This window comes from Dendropsophus ebraccatus, chromosome 10 (genome assembly GCF_027789765.1).
Source record: "Dendropsophus ebraccatus isolate aDenEbr1 chromosome 10, aDenEbr1.pat, whole genome shotgun sequence".
Taxonomy (NCBI): Eukaryota; Metazoa; Chordata; class Amphibia; order Anura; family Hylidae; genus Dendropsophus; species Dendropsophus ebraccatus.
Genome location: NC_091463.1, coordinates 162,690 through 178,071, shown reverse-complemented (window position 1 = coordinate 178,071; position 15,382 = coordinate 162,690). Strand labels below are relative to the sequence as shown.

The 15,382-nt window shown below is 54.5% G+C and overlaps 2 protein-coding genes and 5 non-coding genes across 10 annotated transcripts in view; 6 read left to right on the top strand and 1 right to left on the bottom strand.

Moving 5' to 3' along the window:
- Window positions 1-3,958, bottom strand: part of MED22 (mediator complex subunit 22) — a 49,750-nt gene extending 45,792 nt beyond the window's left edge. For 2 of the 4 annotated variants that reach the window (XM_069985899.1, XM_069985900.1), the window contains exon 1: window positions 3,782-3,958. The gene's annotated coding sequence lies outside the window, so the exon portion shown is untranslated. The remainder of the gene's footprint in view (window positions 1-3,781) is intronic. The other 2 variants (XM_069985902.1, XM_069985904.1) reach the window with 2 other exon arrangements.
- A 1,503-nt stretch (window positions 3,959-5,461) lies between these two features.
- On the top strand, window positions 5,462-5,528 carry LOC138766706 (small nucleolar RNA SNORD24). Its single transcript, XR_011358745.1, has one exon. It is a non-coding gene; the product is annotated as a small nucleolar RNA SNORD24 (small nucleolar RNA).
- On the top strand, window positions 5,482-14,965 carry RPL7A (ribosomal protein L7a). The gene is made up of 7 exons (XM_069986387.1): window positions 5,482-5,716; window positions 12,389-12,538; window positions 12,950-13,090; window positions 13,264-13,343; window positions 13,561-13,691; window positions 13,868-13,937; window positions 14,806-14,965. The coding sequence occupies exons 1-7, from the start codon at window positions 5,497-5,499 to the stop codon at window positions 14,908-14,910; spliced, it is 897 nt and encodes a 298-aa protein (XP_069842488.1). The 5' UTR covers window positions 5,482-5,496; the 3' UTR covers window positions 14,911-14,965.
- On the top strand, window positions 12,817-12,887 carry LOC138766707 (small nucleolar RNA SNORD24). The gene has a single exon (XR_011358746.1). It is a non-coding gene; the product is annotated as a small nucleolar RNA SNORD24 (small nucleolar RNA).
- On the top strand, window positions 13,128-13,203 carry LOC138766702 (small nucleolar RNA SNORD36). Its single transcript, XR_011358742.1, has one exon. It is a non-coding gene; the product is annotated as a small nucleolar RNA SNORD36 (small nucleolar RNA).
- LOC138766703 (small nucleolar RNA SNORD36) lies at window positions 13,411-13,483 on the top strand. The gene has a single exon (XR_011358743.1). It is a non-coding gene; the product is annotated as a small nucleolar RNA SNORD36 (small nucleolar RNA).
- On the top strand, window positions 13,733-13,804 carry LOC138766705 (small nucleolar RNA SNORD36). Its single transcript, XR_011358744.1, has one exon. It is a non-coding gene; the product is annotated as a small nucleolar RNA SNORD36 (small nucleolar RNA).
- Window positions 14,966-15,382: the final 417 nt, after the last annotated feature.

Sequence of the window (15,382 nt, the reverse complement as noted above, 5' to 3'; positions counted from 1 at the left end):
CCTCACACACTATAGGGCACCGGCACTCACCGACCACCCCTCACACACTATAGGGCACCGGCACTCACCGTCCTCCCCTCACACACTATAGGGCACCGGCACTCACCGTCCTCCCCTCACACACTATAGGGCACCGGCACTCACCGTCCTCCCCTCACACACTATAGGGCACCGGCACTCACCGTCCTCCCCTCACACACTATACACCGTCCTCCCCTCACACACTATAGGGCACCGGCACTCACCGTCCTCCCCTCACACTATAGGGCACCGGCACTCACCATCCTCCCCTCACACACTATACACCGTCCTCCCCTCACACACTATACGGCACCGGCACTCACCGTCCTCCCCTCACACACTATAGGGCACCGGCACTCACCGTCCTCCCCTCACACACTATAGGGCACCGGCACTCACCGTCCTCCCCTCACACACTATAGGGCACCGGCACTCACCGTCCTCCCCTCACACACTATAGGCACCGGCACTCACCGTCCTCCCCTCACACTATAGGGCACCGGCACTCACCGTCCTCCCCTCACACACTATAGGGCACCGGCACTCACCGTCCTCCCCTCACACACTATAGGGCACCGGCACTCACCGTCCTCCCCTCACACACTATAGGGCACCGGCACTCACCGTCCTCCCCTCACACACTATAGGGCACCGGCACTCACCGTCCTCCCCTCACACTATAGGGCACCGGCACTCACCGTCCTCCGCTCACACACTATAGGGCACCGGCACTCACCGTCCTCCCCTCACACACTATAGGGCACCGGCACTCACCGTCCTCCCCTCACACACTATAGGGCACCGGCACTCACCGTCCTCCCCCTCACACACTATAGGCACCAGGCACTCACCGTCCTCTCCTCACACACTATAGGGCACCGGCACTCACCGTCCTCCCCTCACACTATAGGGCACCGGCACTCACCGTCCTCCCTCACACACTATACGGCACCGGCACTCACCGTCCTCCCCTCACACACTATAGGGCACCGGCACTCACCGTCCTCCCCTCACACTATAGGGCACCGGCACTCACCGTCCTCCCCTCACACACTATAGGGCACCGACACTCACCGTCCTCCCCTCACACACTATAGGCACCGGCACTCACCGTCCTCCCCTCACACTATAGGGCACCGGCACTCACCGTCCTCCCCTCACACACTATAGGGCACCGGCACTCACCGTCCTCCCCTCACACACTATAGGGCACCGGCACTCACCGTCCTCCCCTCACACTATAGGGCACCGGCACTCACCGTCCTCCCCTCACACACTATAGGGCACCGGCACTCACCGTCCTCCCCTCACACACTATACGGCACCGGCACTCACCGTCCTCCCCTCACACACTATAAACCGTCCTCCTCTCCTCACACTATAGGGCACCGGCACTCACCGTCCTCCCCTCACACACTATAGGGCACCGGCACTCACCGTCCTCCCCTCACACACTATACGGCACCGGCACTCACCGTCCTCCCCTCACACACTATAGGGCACCGGCACTCACCGTCCTCCCCTCACACACTATAGGGCACCGGCACTCACCGTCCTCCCCTCACACACTATACGGCACCGGCACTCACCGTCCTCCCCTCACACACTATACGGCACTCACCGTCCTCCCCTCACACACTATACGGCACCGGCACTCACCGTCCTCCCCTCACACTATAGGGCACCGGCACTCACCGTCCTCCCCTCACACACTATAGGGCACCGGCACTCACCGTCCTCCCCTCACACACTATAGGGCACCGGCACTCACCGTCCTCCCCTCACACACTATAGGGCACCGGCACTCACCGTCCTCCCCTCACACTATAGGGCACCGGCACTCACCGTCCTCTCCTCACACTATACGGCACCGCCACTCACCGTCCTCCCCTCACACACTATAGGGCACCAGCACTCACCGTCCTCCCCTCACACACTATACGGCACCGGCACTCACCGTCCTCCCCTCACACTATAGGGCACCGGCACTCACCGTCCTCCCCTCACACACTATACGGCACCGGCACTCACCGTCCTCCCCTCACACACTATACGGCAACGGCACTCACCGTCCTCCCCTCACACACTATACGGCACTCACCGTCCTCCCCTCACACACTATACGGCACCGGCACTCACCGTCCTCCCCTCACACACTATACGGCACCGGCACTCTCCGTCCTCCCCTTACACACTATAGGGCACCGGCACTCACCGTCCTCCCCTCACACACTATAGGGCACCGGCACTCACCGTCCTCCCCTCACACACTATACGGCACCGGCACTCACCGTCCTCCCCTCACACACTATACGGCACCGGCACTCACCGTCCTCCCCTCACACACTATAGGGCACCGGCACTCACCGTCCTCCCCTCACACACTATACGGCACCGGCACTCACCGTCCTCCCCTCACACACTATACGGCACCGGCACTCACCGTCCTCCCCTCACACTATACGGCACCGGCACTCACCGTCCTCCCCTCACACTATAGGGCACCGGCACTCACCGTCCTCTCCTCACACTATACGGCACCGCCACTCACCGTCCTCCCCTCACACACTATAGGGCACCGACACTCACCGTCCTCCCCTCACACACTATAGGGCACCAGCACTCACCGTCCTCCCCTCACACACTATAGGGCACCGGCACTCACCGTCCTCCCCTCACACTATAGGGCACCGGCACTCACCGTCCTCCCCTCACACACTATACACCGTCCTCCCCTCACACACTATAGGGCACCGGCACTCACCGTCCTCCCCTCACACACTATAGGGCACCGGCACTCACCGTCCTCCCCTCACACTATACGGCACCGGCACTCACCGTCCTCCCCTCACACACTATAGGGCACCGGCACTCACCGTCCTCCCCTCACACACTATAGGGCACCGGCACTCACCGTCCTCCCCTCACACTATACGGCACCGGCACTCACCGTCCTCCCCTCACACACTATACGGCACCGGCACTCACCGTCCTCCCCTCACACACTATAGGGCACCGGCACTCACCGTCCTCCCCTCACACACTATAGGGCACCGGCACTCACCGTCGTCCCCTCACACACTATACACCGTCCTCCCCTCACACACTATACGGCACCGGCACTCACCGTCCTCCCCTCACACACTATAGGGCACCGGCACTCACCGTCCTCCCCTCACACACTATACAGCACCGGCACTTACCGTCCTCCCCTCACACACTATACAGCACCGGCACTCACCGTCCTCACCTCACACACTATAGGGCACCGGCACTCACCGTCCTCTCCTCACACACTATAGGGCACCGGCACTTACCGTCCTCACCTCACACACTATAGGGCACCAGCACTCACCGTCCTCCCCTCACACACTATAGGGCACCGGCACTCACCGTCCTCACCTCACACACTATAGGGCACCAGCACTCACCGTCCTCCCCTCACACACTATAGGGCACCGGCACTCACCGTCGTCCCCTCACACACTATAGGGCACCGACACTCACCGTCCTCCCCTCACACTATAGGGCACCGGCACTCACCGTCCTCCCCTCACACTATAGGGCACCGGCACTCACCGTCCTCCCCTCACACACTATAGGGCACCGGCACTCACCGTCCTCCCCTCACACTATAGGTACCGGCACTCACCGTCCTCCCCTCACACTATAGGGCACCGGCACTCACCGTCCTCCCCTCACACTATAGGGCACCGGCACTCACCGTCCTCCCCTCACACTATACGGCACCGGCACTTACCGTTCTCACAATATCTCACTGATCTCCCGCGAACTGCGAGAATCCTGTCGGCCACGTGACCATGAAACCCCTAATGTTGGAGCGGTGAATAATAGCCGATACTACGGACAGAGCTTCTCGGAGCCTCCAGGGGGCGCTGTGTGGAGAATCTCGTTGGAATCTGTGTTGGAAATCTCGTTTCTAGCCTCCAAGTGTCGCGATAGTTTGGCCCGGATACAAATATTACCCACAATGCCTTCTCCTTCCTTTCTCTATCCCCGTCCACCATGGTGAGTGAGCGCTAGCTCGGCGTCTTATCCTATCCGGCTCCATCCTCCGGCGGCTGAGCCCCGTGTCCCCGGCCGGACTCCGCTCTGCGCTCGGGGGATTCAGCGCCTTCTTTCTCCAGGTTTAGTTACTTTATGTTGGGAGCTTTCAGTCTCCGGTTCCCTCTATTAGCTGCAGGCCGGTCCGCCCGATACTCCGCGGTGATGGGGGCTGCATGGAGGACTCTTGTCTTCTCCTCCGGGAGCTCTGGCGGGAGACCCCCGGGGGGTAGGTGGGGGTTGTGGGGGGCCTGTGTGTGGTGGGGGGGTGGGGGGCCTGTGTGTGGTGGGGGGGGGGGGGTGCCCGGTGCCCTGTGTGTGGTGGGGGGGGGCCCTGTGTGTGGTGGGGGGGGGCCCTGTGTGTGGTGGGGGGGGGGGGGCCCTGTGTGTGGTGGGGGGGGGGGGCCCTGTGTGTGGTGTGGTGGGGGGGGGGGCCCTGTGTGTGGTGGGGGGGGGGGCCCTGTGTGTGGTGGGGGGGGGGGGGCCCTGTGTGTGGTGTGGGGGGGGGGGGCCCTGTGTGTGGTGTGGGGGGGGGGGGGCCCTGTGTGTGGTGTGGGGGGGGGGGGCCCTGTGTGTGGTGTGGGGGGGGGGGGGGCCCTGTGTGTGGTGTGGGGGGGGGGGGGGCCCTGTGTGTGGTGGTGGGGGGGGGGGGCCCTGTGTGTGGTGGTGGGGGGGGGGGGCCCTGTGTGTGGTGGTGGGGGGGGGGGCCCTGTGTGTGGTGGTGGGGGGGGGGGCCCTGTGTGTGGTGGTGGGGGGGGGGGCCCTGTGTGTGGTGTGGGGGGGGGGGGGCCCCTGTGTGTGGTGTGGGGGGGGGGGGCCCCTGTGTGTGGTGTGGGGGGGGGGGGGGGCCCCTGTGTGTGGTGTGGGGGGGGGGGGGGCCCCTGTGTGTGGTGTGGGGGGGGGGGGGGCCCTGTGTGTGGTGTGGGGGGGGGGGGCCCTGTGTGTGGTGTGGGGGGGGCCCCTGTGTGTGGTGGGGGGGGGGGCCCCTGTGTGTGGTGGGGGGGGGGCCCCTGTGTGTGGTGGGGGGGGCCCCTGTGTGTGGTGGGGGGGGGCCCCTGTGTGTGGTGTGGGGGGGGCGGCCCTGTGTGTGGTGTGGGGGGGGCCCCTGTGTGTGGTGGGGGGGGGGCCCCTGTGTGTGGTGGGGGGGGGCCCCTGTGTGTGGTGTGGGGGGGGCCCCTGGGTGTGGTGTGGGGGGGGGCCCCTGTGTGGGGTGGGGGGGGGGGCCCCTGTGTGTGGTGGGGGGGGGGCCCCTGTGTGTGGTGGGGGGGGGGGCCCTGTGTGTGGTGGTGGGGGCCCTGTGTGTGGTGGTGGGGGGGGCCCCGGCGCCCTGTGTGTGTGGGGGGGGGGGGGGGCTGGCTCTCTGGGATTGCGGACGAGCAGATGATGACAGAATATTTGCTATCTGAGTCGATGATTACTCATCCACCAAGATCACTGATGCTCGTGTTCGGCACTGCTGTGTTGTCTCTGTGTCGATGTGGTGAGGTCACCAGGTGTTTGTGTCCGCAGCCAAAAGGAAAGAAGGCCAAGGGGAAGAAGGTGGCCCCAGCCCCTTCCGTGGTCAAGAAGGCTGAAGTGAAGAAGGTGGTGAACCCGCTGTTCGAGAAGAGACCAAAGAACTTTGGCATTGGTGAGTGGCGGTGTCCTTCATATTAACCCCTTAAGGGGAAGTGTGGTGTAAAATTGTGAAAGGTCAAAGCCAATTTTAGTTTTTGCGCTTTTGCATTTGTTCACCTAGAGACGTATATGAGCGCTCATCCTTATTTTTTGTGAAACAAATTGTACTTTGCAATGACCGGCTTTATTTTCCCATAAAATATGCTGCGAAACCGGAAAAAAAACATTTGCGCTGTCAAATTGAAAAAAAGGAATTTGTTTTTAAATTCTGGACTTTCGTGTTTACGCCATTCGCCCTGTGACTTGTTATATATGTTCAAGTTGTTACGATTACAACGATATATAACATGTATAACTTATATTGTATCTGATGGGCGGTATATTCAAACCATTGTTACCAAATATACGTTCCTTACAATCGCTCCATCCCCAGCTTATAGCGCCTTTATCCTTTGGTCTATGGGGCTGGGTCAGGTGTCAGTTTTTGCGCCATGACATGATCTTTCTAACGGTACCCTGATTGCGCATATATGACTTTGATCGCTTTTTATTACATATTTACTTTGTGATTTTTTTGCACTGATGCCGTTTACCGTGTGAGATCAGGAATGTGATGAATAGTTTGGGCGATTACACACGCGGCGATGGCGAACATGTTTAGTTATTTATAAAATGGGAAAAGGGGGTGATTCAGACTTTTATTAGGGGAGGGGATTTTTATTAACACTTTTTTTTACTTTTTTTTTTTTTTTTTTTTTACATGAACTAGAAGCCCCCCCTGGGGGACTTGTGTATATACACAGCACTGATCCCCCCCCCCCCCCCCCCCCTGGGGGACTTGTGTATATACACAGCACTGATCCCCCCCCCCCTGGGGGACTTGTGTATATACACAGCACTGATCCCCCCCCCCCCCCCTGGGGGACTTGTGTATATACACAGCACTGATCCCCCCCCCCCCCTCCTGGGGGACTTGTGTATATACACAGCACTGATCCCCCCCCCCCCCCCCCTGGGGGACTTGTGTATATACACAGCACTGATCCCCCCCCCCCCCCCCTGGGGGACTTGTGTATATACACAGCACTGATCCCCCCCCCCCCCCCTCCTGGGGGACTTGTGTATATACACAGCACTGATCCCCCCCCCCTGGGGGACTTGTGTATATACACAGCACTGATCCCCCCCCCTGCTGGGGGACTTGTGTATATACACAGCACTGATCCCCCCCCCTGCTGGGGGACTTGTGTATATACACAGCACTGATCCCCCCCCCCCCCCCCTGGGGGACTTGTGTATATACACAGCACTGATCCCCCCCCCCCCCCCCCCGGGGGACTTGTGTATATACACAGCACTGATCCCCCCCCCCTGGGGGACTTGTGTATATACACAGCACTGATCCCCCCCCCCTCCTGGGGGACTTGTGTATATACACAGCACTGATCCCCCCCCCCCCTGGGGGACTTGTGTATATACACAGCACTGATCCCCCCCCCCCCCTCCTGGGGGACTTGTGTATATACACAGCACTGATCCCCCCCCCCCCCCTGGGGGACTTGTGTATATACACAGCACTGATCCCCCCCCCCCCCTGGGGGACTTGTGTATATACACAGCACTGATCCCCCCCCCCCCCCCCCCTCCTGGGGGACTTGTGTATATACACAGCACTGATCCATTTGTTCGGTGATAGATTCCTTTGGCCTGCTGCAGGCCAAAGGAATCTATTGCTGAGCCTGAATCGGCTGTATTACGACACTGAGGCCTGGCACGGGCAGAAGGATCGGTGTCCCGGCAGGGCCCCTCTCTGAACTCCCCCCGCCATACCATGATGTACCAGGTACGTCATGGGTCACTAAGGGGTTAGGGACTGAGCCCAAAATGGTCTTAAGGACCGGGAGCATTTTCAATTTAGCGTTTGTTTTTTCCTTTTGTCTTCTAAGATCCATAACTCTTATTTTTCCAGCCGCTGGGCCATGTGACGGCTTGTTGGTTTTCAGGAGTAGTTGTACTTTGCAAAGGCGCCTTTTGATCTACCGTAACATGTATGACGAAACCCCCAAAATATCACAAATGCAAGTTGTGGGAGGGTTCTGTGCTTACGTAATGCACTTTACAGTAAAACTGACATGAGATCTTTATTCTATTGGTCAGTCTGAATACAGCCATAGCACTGATCAGTGTTATCTGTGATCATTACATACAGCCTGCCTGTGGCCATAGCACTGATCAGTGTTATCTGTGATCATTACATACAGTCTGCCTGTGGCCATAGCACTGATCAGTGTTATCTGTGATCATTACATACAGCCTGCCTGTGGCCATAGGACTGATCAGTGTTATCTGTGATCATTACATACAGCCTGCCTGTGGCCATAGCACTGATCAGTGTTATCTGTGATCATTACATACAGCCTGCCTGTGGCCATAGCACTGATCAGTGTTATCTGTGATCATTACATACAGCCTGCCTGTGGCCATAGCACTGATCAGTGTTATCTGTGATCATTACATACAGCCTGCCTGTGGCCATAGCACTGATCAGTGTTATCTGTGATCATTACATACAGCCTGCCTGTGGCCATAGCACTGATCAGTGTTATCTGTGATCATTACATACAGCCTGCCTGTGGCCATAGCACTGATCAGTGTTATCTGTGATCATTACATACAGCCTGCCTGTGGCCATAGCACTGATCAGTGTTATCTGTGATCATTACATACATCCTGCCTGTGGCCATAGCACTGATCAGTGTTATCTGTGATCATTACATACAGCCTGCCTGTGGCCATAGCACTGATCAGTGTTATCTGTGATCATTACATACAGCCTGTGGCCATAGCACTGATCAGTGTTATCTGTGATCATTACATACAGCCTGCCTGTGGCCATAGCACTGATCAGTGTTATCTGTGATCATTACATACAGCCTGCCTGTGGCCATAGCACTGATCAGTGTTATCTGTGATCATTACATACAGCCTGCCTGTGGCCATAGCACTGATCAGTGTTATCTGTGATCATTACATACAGCCTGTGGCCATAGCACTGATCAGTGTTATCTGTGATCATTACATACAGCCTGCCTGTGGCCATAGCACTGATCAGTGTTATCTGTGATCATTACATACAGCCTGCCTGTGGCCATAGCACTGATCAGTGTTATCTGTGATCATTACATACAGCCTGCCTGTGGCCATAGCACTGATCAGTGTTATCTGTGATCATTACATACAGCCTGCCTGTGGCCATAGCACTGATCAGTGTTATCTGTGATCATTACATACAGCCTGCCTGTGGCCATAGCACTGATCAGTGTTATCTGTGATCATTACATACAGCCTGCCTGTGGCCATAGCACTGATCAGTGTTATCTGTGATCATTACATACAGCCTGTGGCCATAGCACTGATCAGTGTTATCTGTGATCATTACATACAGCCTGCCTGTGGCCATAGCACTGATCAGTGTTATCTGTGATCATTACATACAGCCTGCCTGTGGCCATAGCATAGCACTGATCAGTGTTATCTGTGATCATTACATACAGCCTGCCTGTGGCCATAGCACTGATCAGTGTTATCTGTGATCATTACATACAGCCTGCCTGTGGCCATAGCACAGGACTGATCAGTGTTATCTGTGATCATTACATACAGCTGGCCTGTGGCCATAGCACTGATCAGTGTTATGTGATCATTACATACAGCCTGCCTGTGGCCATAGCACTGATCAGTGTTATCTGTGATCATTACATACAGCCTGTGGCCATAGCACTGATCAGTGTTATTTGTGATCATTACATACAGCCTGCCTGTGGCCATAGCACTGATCAGTGTTATCTGTGATCATTACATACAGCCTGCCTGCGGCCATAGCACGGATCAGTGTTATCTGTGATCATTACATACAGCCTGCCTGTGGCCATAGCACTGATCAGTGTTATCTGTGATCATTACATACAGCCTGCCTGCGGCCATAGCACTGATCAGTGTTATCTGTGATCATTACATACAGCCTGCCTGTGGCCATAGCACGGATCAGTGTTATCTGTGATCATTACATACAGCCTGCCTGTGGCCATAGCACTGATCAGTGTTATCTGTGATCATTACATACAGCCTGCCTGTGGCCATAGCACTGATCAGTGTTATCTGTGATCATTACATACAGCCTGCCTGTGGCCATAGCACTGATCAGTGTTATCTGTGATCATTACATACAGCCTGCCTGTGGCCATAGCACTGATCAGTGTTATCTGTGATCATTACATAGAGCCTGCCTGTGGCCATAGCACTGATCAGTGTTATCTGTGATCATTACATACAGCCTGCCTGTGGCCATAGCACTGATCAGTGTTATCTGTGATCATTACATACAACCTGTGGCCATAGCACTGATCAGTGTTATCTGTGATCATTACATACAGCCTGCCTGTGGCCATAGCACTGATCAGTGTTATCTGTGATCATTACATACAGCCTGCCTGTGGCCATAGCACAGGACTGATCAGTGTTATCTGTGATCATTACATACAGCCTGCCTGTGGCCATAGCACTGATCAGTGTTATCTGTGATCATTACATACAGCCTGCCTGTGGCCATAGCACTGATCAGTGTTATCTGTGATCATTACATACAGCCTGCCTGTGGCCATAGCACTGATCAGTGTTATCTGTGATCATTACATACAGCCTGCCTGTGGCCATAGCACTGATCAGTGTTATCTGTGATCATTACATACAGCCTGCCTGTGACCATAGCACTGATCAGTGTTATCTGTGATCATTACATACAGCCTGTGGCCATAGCACTGATCAGTGTTATCTGTGATCATTACATACAGCCTGCCTGTGGCCATAGCACTGATCAGTGTTATCTGTGATCATTACATACAGCCTGCCTGTGGCCATAGCACTGATCAGTGTTATCTGTGATCTTCTGGTACAGCCTGCCTGTGGCCATAGCACTGATCAGTGTTATCTGTGATCATTACATACAGCCTGCCTGCGGCCATAGCACGGATCAGTGTTATCTGTGATCATTACATACAGCCTGCCTGTGGCCATAGCACGGATCAGTGTTATCTGTGATCATTACATACAGCCTGCCTGTGGCCATAGCACTGATCAGTGTTATCTGTGATCATTACATACAGCCTGCCTGTGGCCATAGCACGGATCAGTGTTATCTGTGATCATTACATACAGCCTGCCTGTGGCCATAGCACTGATCAGTGTTATCTGTGATCATTACATACAGCCTGCCTGTGGCCATAGCACTGATCAGTGTTATCTGTGATCATTACATACAGCCTGCCTGTGGCCATAGCACTGATCAGTGTTATCTGTGATCATTACATACAACCTGTGGCCATAGCACTGATCAGTGTTATCTGTGATCATTACATACAGCCTGCCTGTGGCCATAGCACTGATCAGTGTTATCTGTGATCATTACATACAGCCTGCCTGTGGCCATAGCACAGGACTGATCAGTGTTATCTGTGATCATTACATACAGCCTGCCTGTGGCCATAGCACTGATCAGTGTTATCTGTGATCATTACATACAGCTGGCCTGTGCAGACTCTATACACTGATTGCCTATCTGACTGCCAGGAGGAAGGTAAGAGTCCTCTGGCAGTCAGATACAATGATCGGTCAGTGACAGGAGCACAGCTCCTGCCCCTGATGTAAGTGCTGCAATCACAGCACTGCAGGGGTTAATGGCTGGCGGCTGCACGGCTCACCATTAATAGTGAGGACCTGGCTCCACATAGCAGCTGGTCCCCACATGCTTTGAAGGGAGCTCAATTCCTGAGCTTGCTTTAAAGCACTGGTGGACTACATGTACCCGTACGGCTTGGGTCCTTAAGAGGCTAAATGTGAGTTTGCCCCTCCTAGCTGGTGGCACCGCTGGATCGGTAACTGCATCCAGGACACCTTTGTCAATTTTAATCAGAACTTTTATTTTGTCCATGAATAGTGTCGGAGCGGAGCCTATAACTTTCCTGGGCTCCAGCACTGCTGTGCGTCAGTGTTGTGTGGCCGCCTCCTGCAGTAATGCAGTACTAGGGCCCAGGGAAAGATAGGCTCCGCCTCCTGTGATTACTGTAGAGGGGTAATGTGGGGCCAGGATTCAGGGAAGGATAGGCTCCACCAACTACAATGGCTGTAGAGTTAGGGAATGCGGTGCTAGGACCCAGGGAAGGATAGCCTCCTGCGGTAATGGCTGTACAGTTAGGGATAGTGGTGCTAGGGCAGAGGAACGTTCTGCATGCCACCAGCTTGGTAAGAGGTCAGGGGGTCACAGATTCGCGTTATTGTCACGGTCTTTACAAAAAACTTTTGACATCATGGGGAACTGTCAGAAGTTTTGTTTGGTACAAGTGTGAACACAGACCTGGACCGATGGAGAGAACCAGTCTGGAGAAGAAGCGCCGCAGCACATCCTCTTCCCTCTTATAGTAGGAATTACTTTTGTCTAAGTCCGGCTCTGTCTAATTCGCAGCAGGAAGAGGTTGGGCTGCGGCGCTTCTCCAGGCTCGTTCTCCTGCTTGATACAAGTGTGAACACAGACCTGGACCCAAAAAAACTCCTGACACATCTGAGGCCAAAAGTAGTTTTTTTGTTTTTTTTTGTAACTACAGGGACACTTTAACCCTCCTTTCTCCCTTAGGTCAGGACATTCAGCCCAAGAGAGATCTCACCCGTTTTGTAAAATGGCCACGCTACATCCGGCTCCAGCGCCAGAGGTCTATCCTATACAAGCGTCTCAAGGTTCCTCCTGCTATCAACCAGTTCACCCAGGCCCTGGACCGGCAGACAGGTCAGTGGTGAGGATAATGGGGCAGGGGCCTCCACTATTAGGGGGGTGAGGGGGGGGGGGTCTTGCTACATTCACTATCTGGGCTTTGATGGTAGCAGTGAATCTGGGACTCAGACATTGGTCTGCAGTGTGTGTGTGAATGGGGGGGTTAGGTCTGTGGGGGTCTGCAGGGGTGGTGTGTGTGTAGGGGGAGGTTTTGTTCTAGGGTACCTCCTGTAAATGTGGCCCCATGTTCAAGATTGATATTTGCAGGCTGTAGATGTAGCCCTTGGCCGCCGTGCACATGATGTCTGATATTTGCTATCTGATGGAGCTGTGATTACACTCTTCCACCAAGATCTCTGATGCACAATGTACTCAGTCACATGATGGCCTCCAGCCCCTCCCCTGCTCACAACCATGTTTTCTTAGCCACTCAGCTCTTCAAACTGGCCCACAAATACCGACCTGAGACCAAGCAAGAGAAGAAGAAGCGTCTCCTGGCCCGAGCTGAGCAAAAAGCTGCCGGCAAAGCAGATGTTCCCACTAAGAGGCCCCCGGTGCTCAGAGCAGGTATGTGTGTGGGGGGTGTTTATGGGGTCGCGGTCTATTGCAATGATGTCTGAATTTCTTCACCTGAAGCGACTTGTGTGGAACAAAACACGAGCTTTTTAACCCTGAGCAATGGTGTAGTCCAGGGTGGGGGTCCATCAGATGTGAGCCCAGCTGATAGGTTTGTCTTTCAGGTATTAACACAGTGACCACCCTGGTGGAGAACAAGAAGGCCCAGCTAGTCGTCATTGCACATGATGTAGATCCTATTGAGGTATGTGGCTGCTGGGGGGAGGGGCACTGGGATTTGGGGTATTCGAATGCGGCTCTCTGCCTGTGAATTGCAATGATGTGAGAATTTCTTCACCTGACTCACTATGAAGATTAGATCCGAGCTTTTTAACCCTGAGCAGTTCCGGGCTGTGCCACTGCAGACACTGTGGGGGGGTTTTGCTCTCATCACCGGGGCTGACACTTTACTTATTTCACAGCTGGTGGTCTTCTTGCCTGCTCTGTGCCGCAAGATGGGAGTACCGTACTGCATAGTGAAGGGGAAGGCCAGACTGGGCCGCCTTGTCCACAGGAAGACCTGCACCAGCGTGGCCTTCACACAAGTCAGCGCGTAAGTGCTAGATTGCCTTCAACAGCTCCCCTGCAGCTTCTCAGCTATGATGTCTGAATTTCTTCACCTGAATGGCACTGTGTGGTTCTCAGAGCTTTTTAACCCTGAGCTGTGAGGCCTGGGGGTGCACTTTATGATGGCTCCTGGCCTCTCTCACCACTTGTTTTCTTCTGCAGGGAGGATAAGGGAGCGCTTGCCAAACTAGTGGAGGCCGTCAAGACCAACTACAATGACCGACATGACGAGGTAAGAGGCTGCTGCCAGGAGGGTTGAAGGGACAACTCTGGAGGTCCAGTGAAAGGGGTCGGCTTGCTAGTGACTTTGGTGTCCTTGTCCCTACAGGCCAGGACTTTCACCCTATTTTTGCGGTGGAGGTTGCAGCGCAGCTCATGTGAATAAATTGATTTGCATGGTTCCTAAATTGTCCGTTTTGCATATCTAACAACGGACAATTTTACAGGATGTGTAAATGCAGTCTTAGGACTTGTCCGGTCTATCCTGTCGCGTTATTCCACCTCAGATTTGTGTTAAAGTAACACAAAAGGCAAAATTTGGTTTTAGCATTAAAATAAATTACTTTAGCTTTGATTTTGCAATTTTTGGGCTAAAATTAATTTTAATGCAAATGGGGAACGTTGTGACACAATGCTGCAAAAGTGACGGTCACTAACAACACCAAAATGGTGGCTTACAGCGCACTTCACAATATACATTTCAATTAGATACAACTTTTTTTAAATCTAAGGCTGTGTTTACATGTTCTGCACGGAACACGGACGTGGAATGCCTGTAACGGTCTCTCCCCCCCGCCCCAGCAGCATCTGTGAGAAGATTCTGGGAGCGTCGCTGTCATTACAGCACAGCGCTTGTGTACAGCTCCCCCGCTCTCGGCATATTAGATGCTGCCCAGGTGGGAGAGAGTCCGTTACAGGCATTCCACGTCCGTGTTCCGTGCAGAACACTGAAAGTGTGAATGCAGCCTTAGTGAATTACAGACAAGTTGTGTTTAATGTCAGAGAAACCACCCCTGTCCTGTCAGCTGATCTATACAGAAGTGTCTGAACCCCCATTTGGCCTGTATAGTGTATCTATAACCTCCTGTTATTTCTTACAGATCCGTCGTCACTGGGGAGGCGGAATTTTGGGCCCAAAGTCCGTGGCCAGAATCGCCAAGCTTGAAAAGGCAAAGGCCAAGGAACTGGCTACAAAGCTTGGATAATGTACTGCACATTCACAGCTGTTCTGTACATAATAAAGAAGATTCCATAAATTCATCTTGGGGCTGGTTCTTTATTTCACACATAGCTGCCAGCAGATCTTACTGGGAAGTGTGTGGAGTCTATGGAAATCTTGTGCCTTGTTAACCAGGTCTCATACAGCACCATCTGGTCACAGGACCATAGTGGTGCCATCTTGTAGAGCCTTAGGGGTTCCTAACACCCCATAAGCGGCCACTCTGTGTCTGCCTTAATCTCACTATCCATAAGGATTGTGGCAGGTCGTGTAATCCCTTTATGGCTGCTGGGAATCACGTGCTGCCACCTGTGCACACCAGCATACCTGACATTGTGGTGATGGACCCTCTGAGCCCAGATCATTAGGTGCCAGGAGAGCGGTCTGTCTAGAGAGATGACATCATAACTGCAGGGGGGCTCATTGCTGTTACATCATTATGGCCGATGAGGTCATTA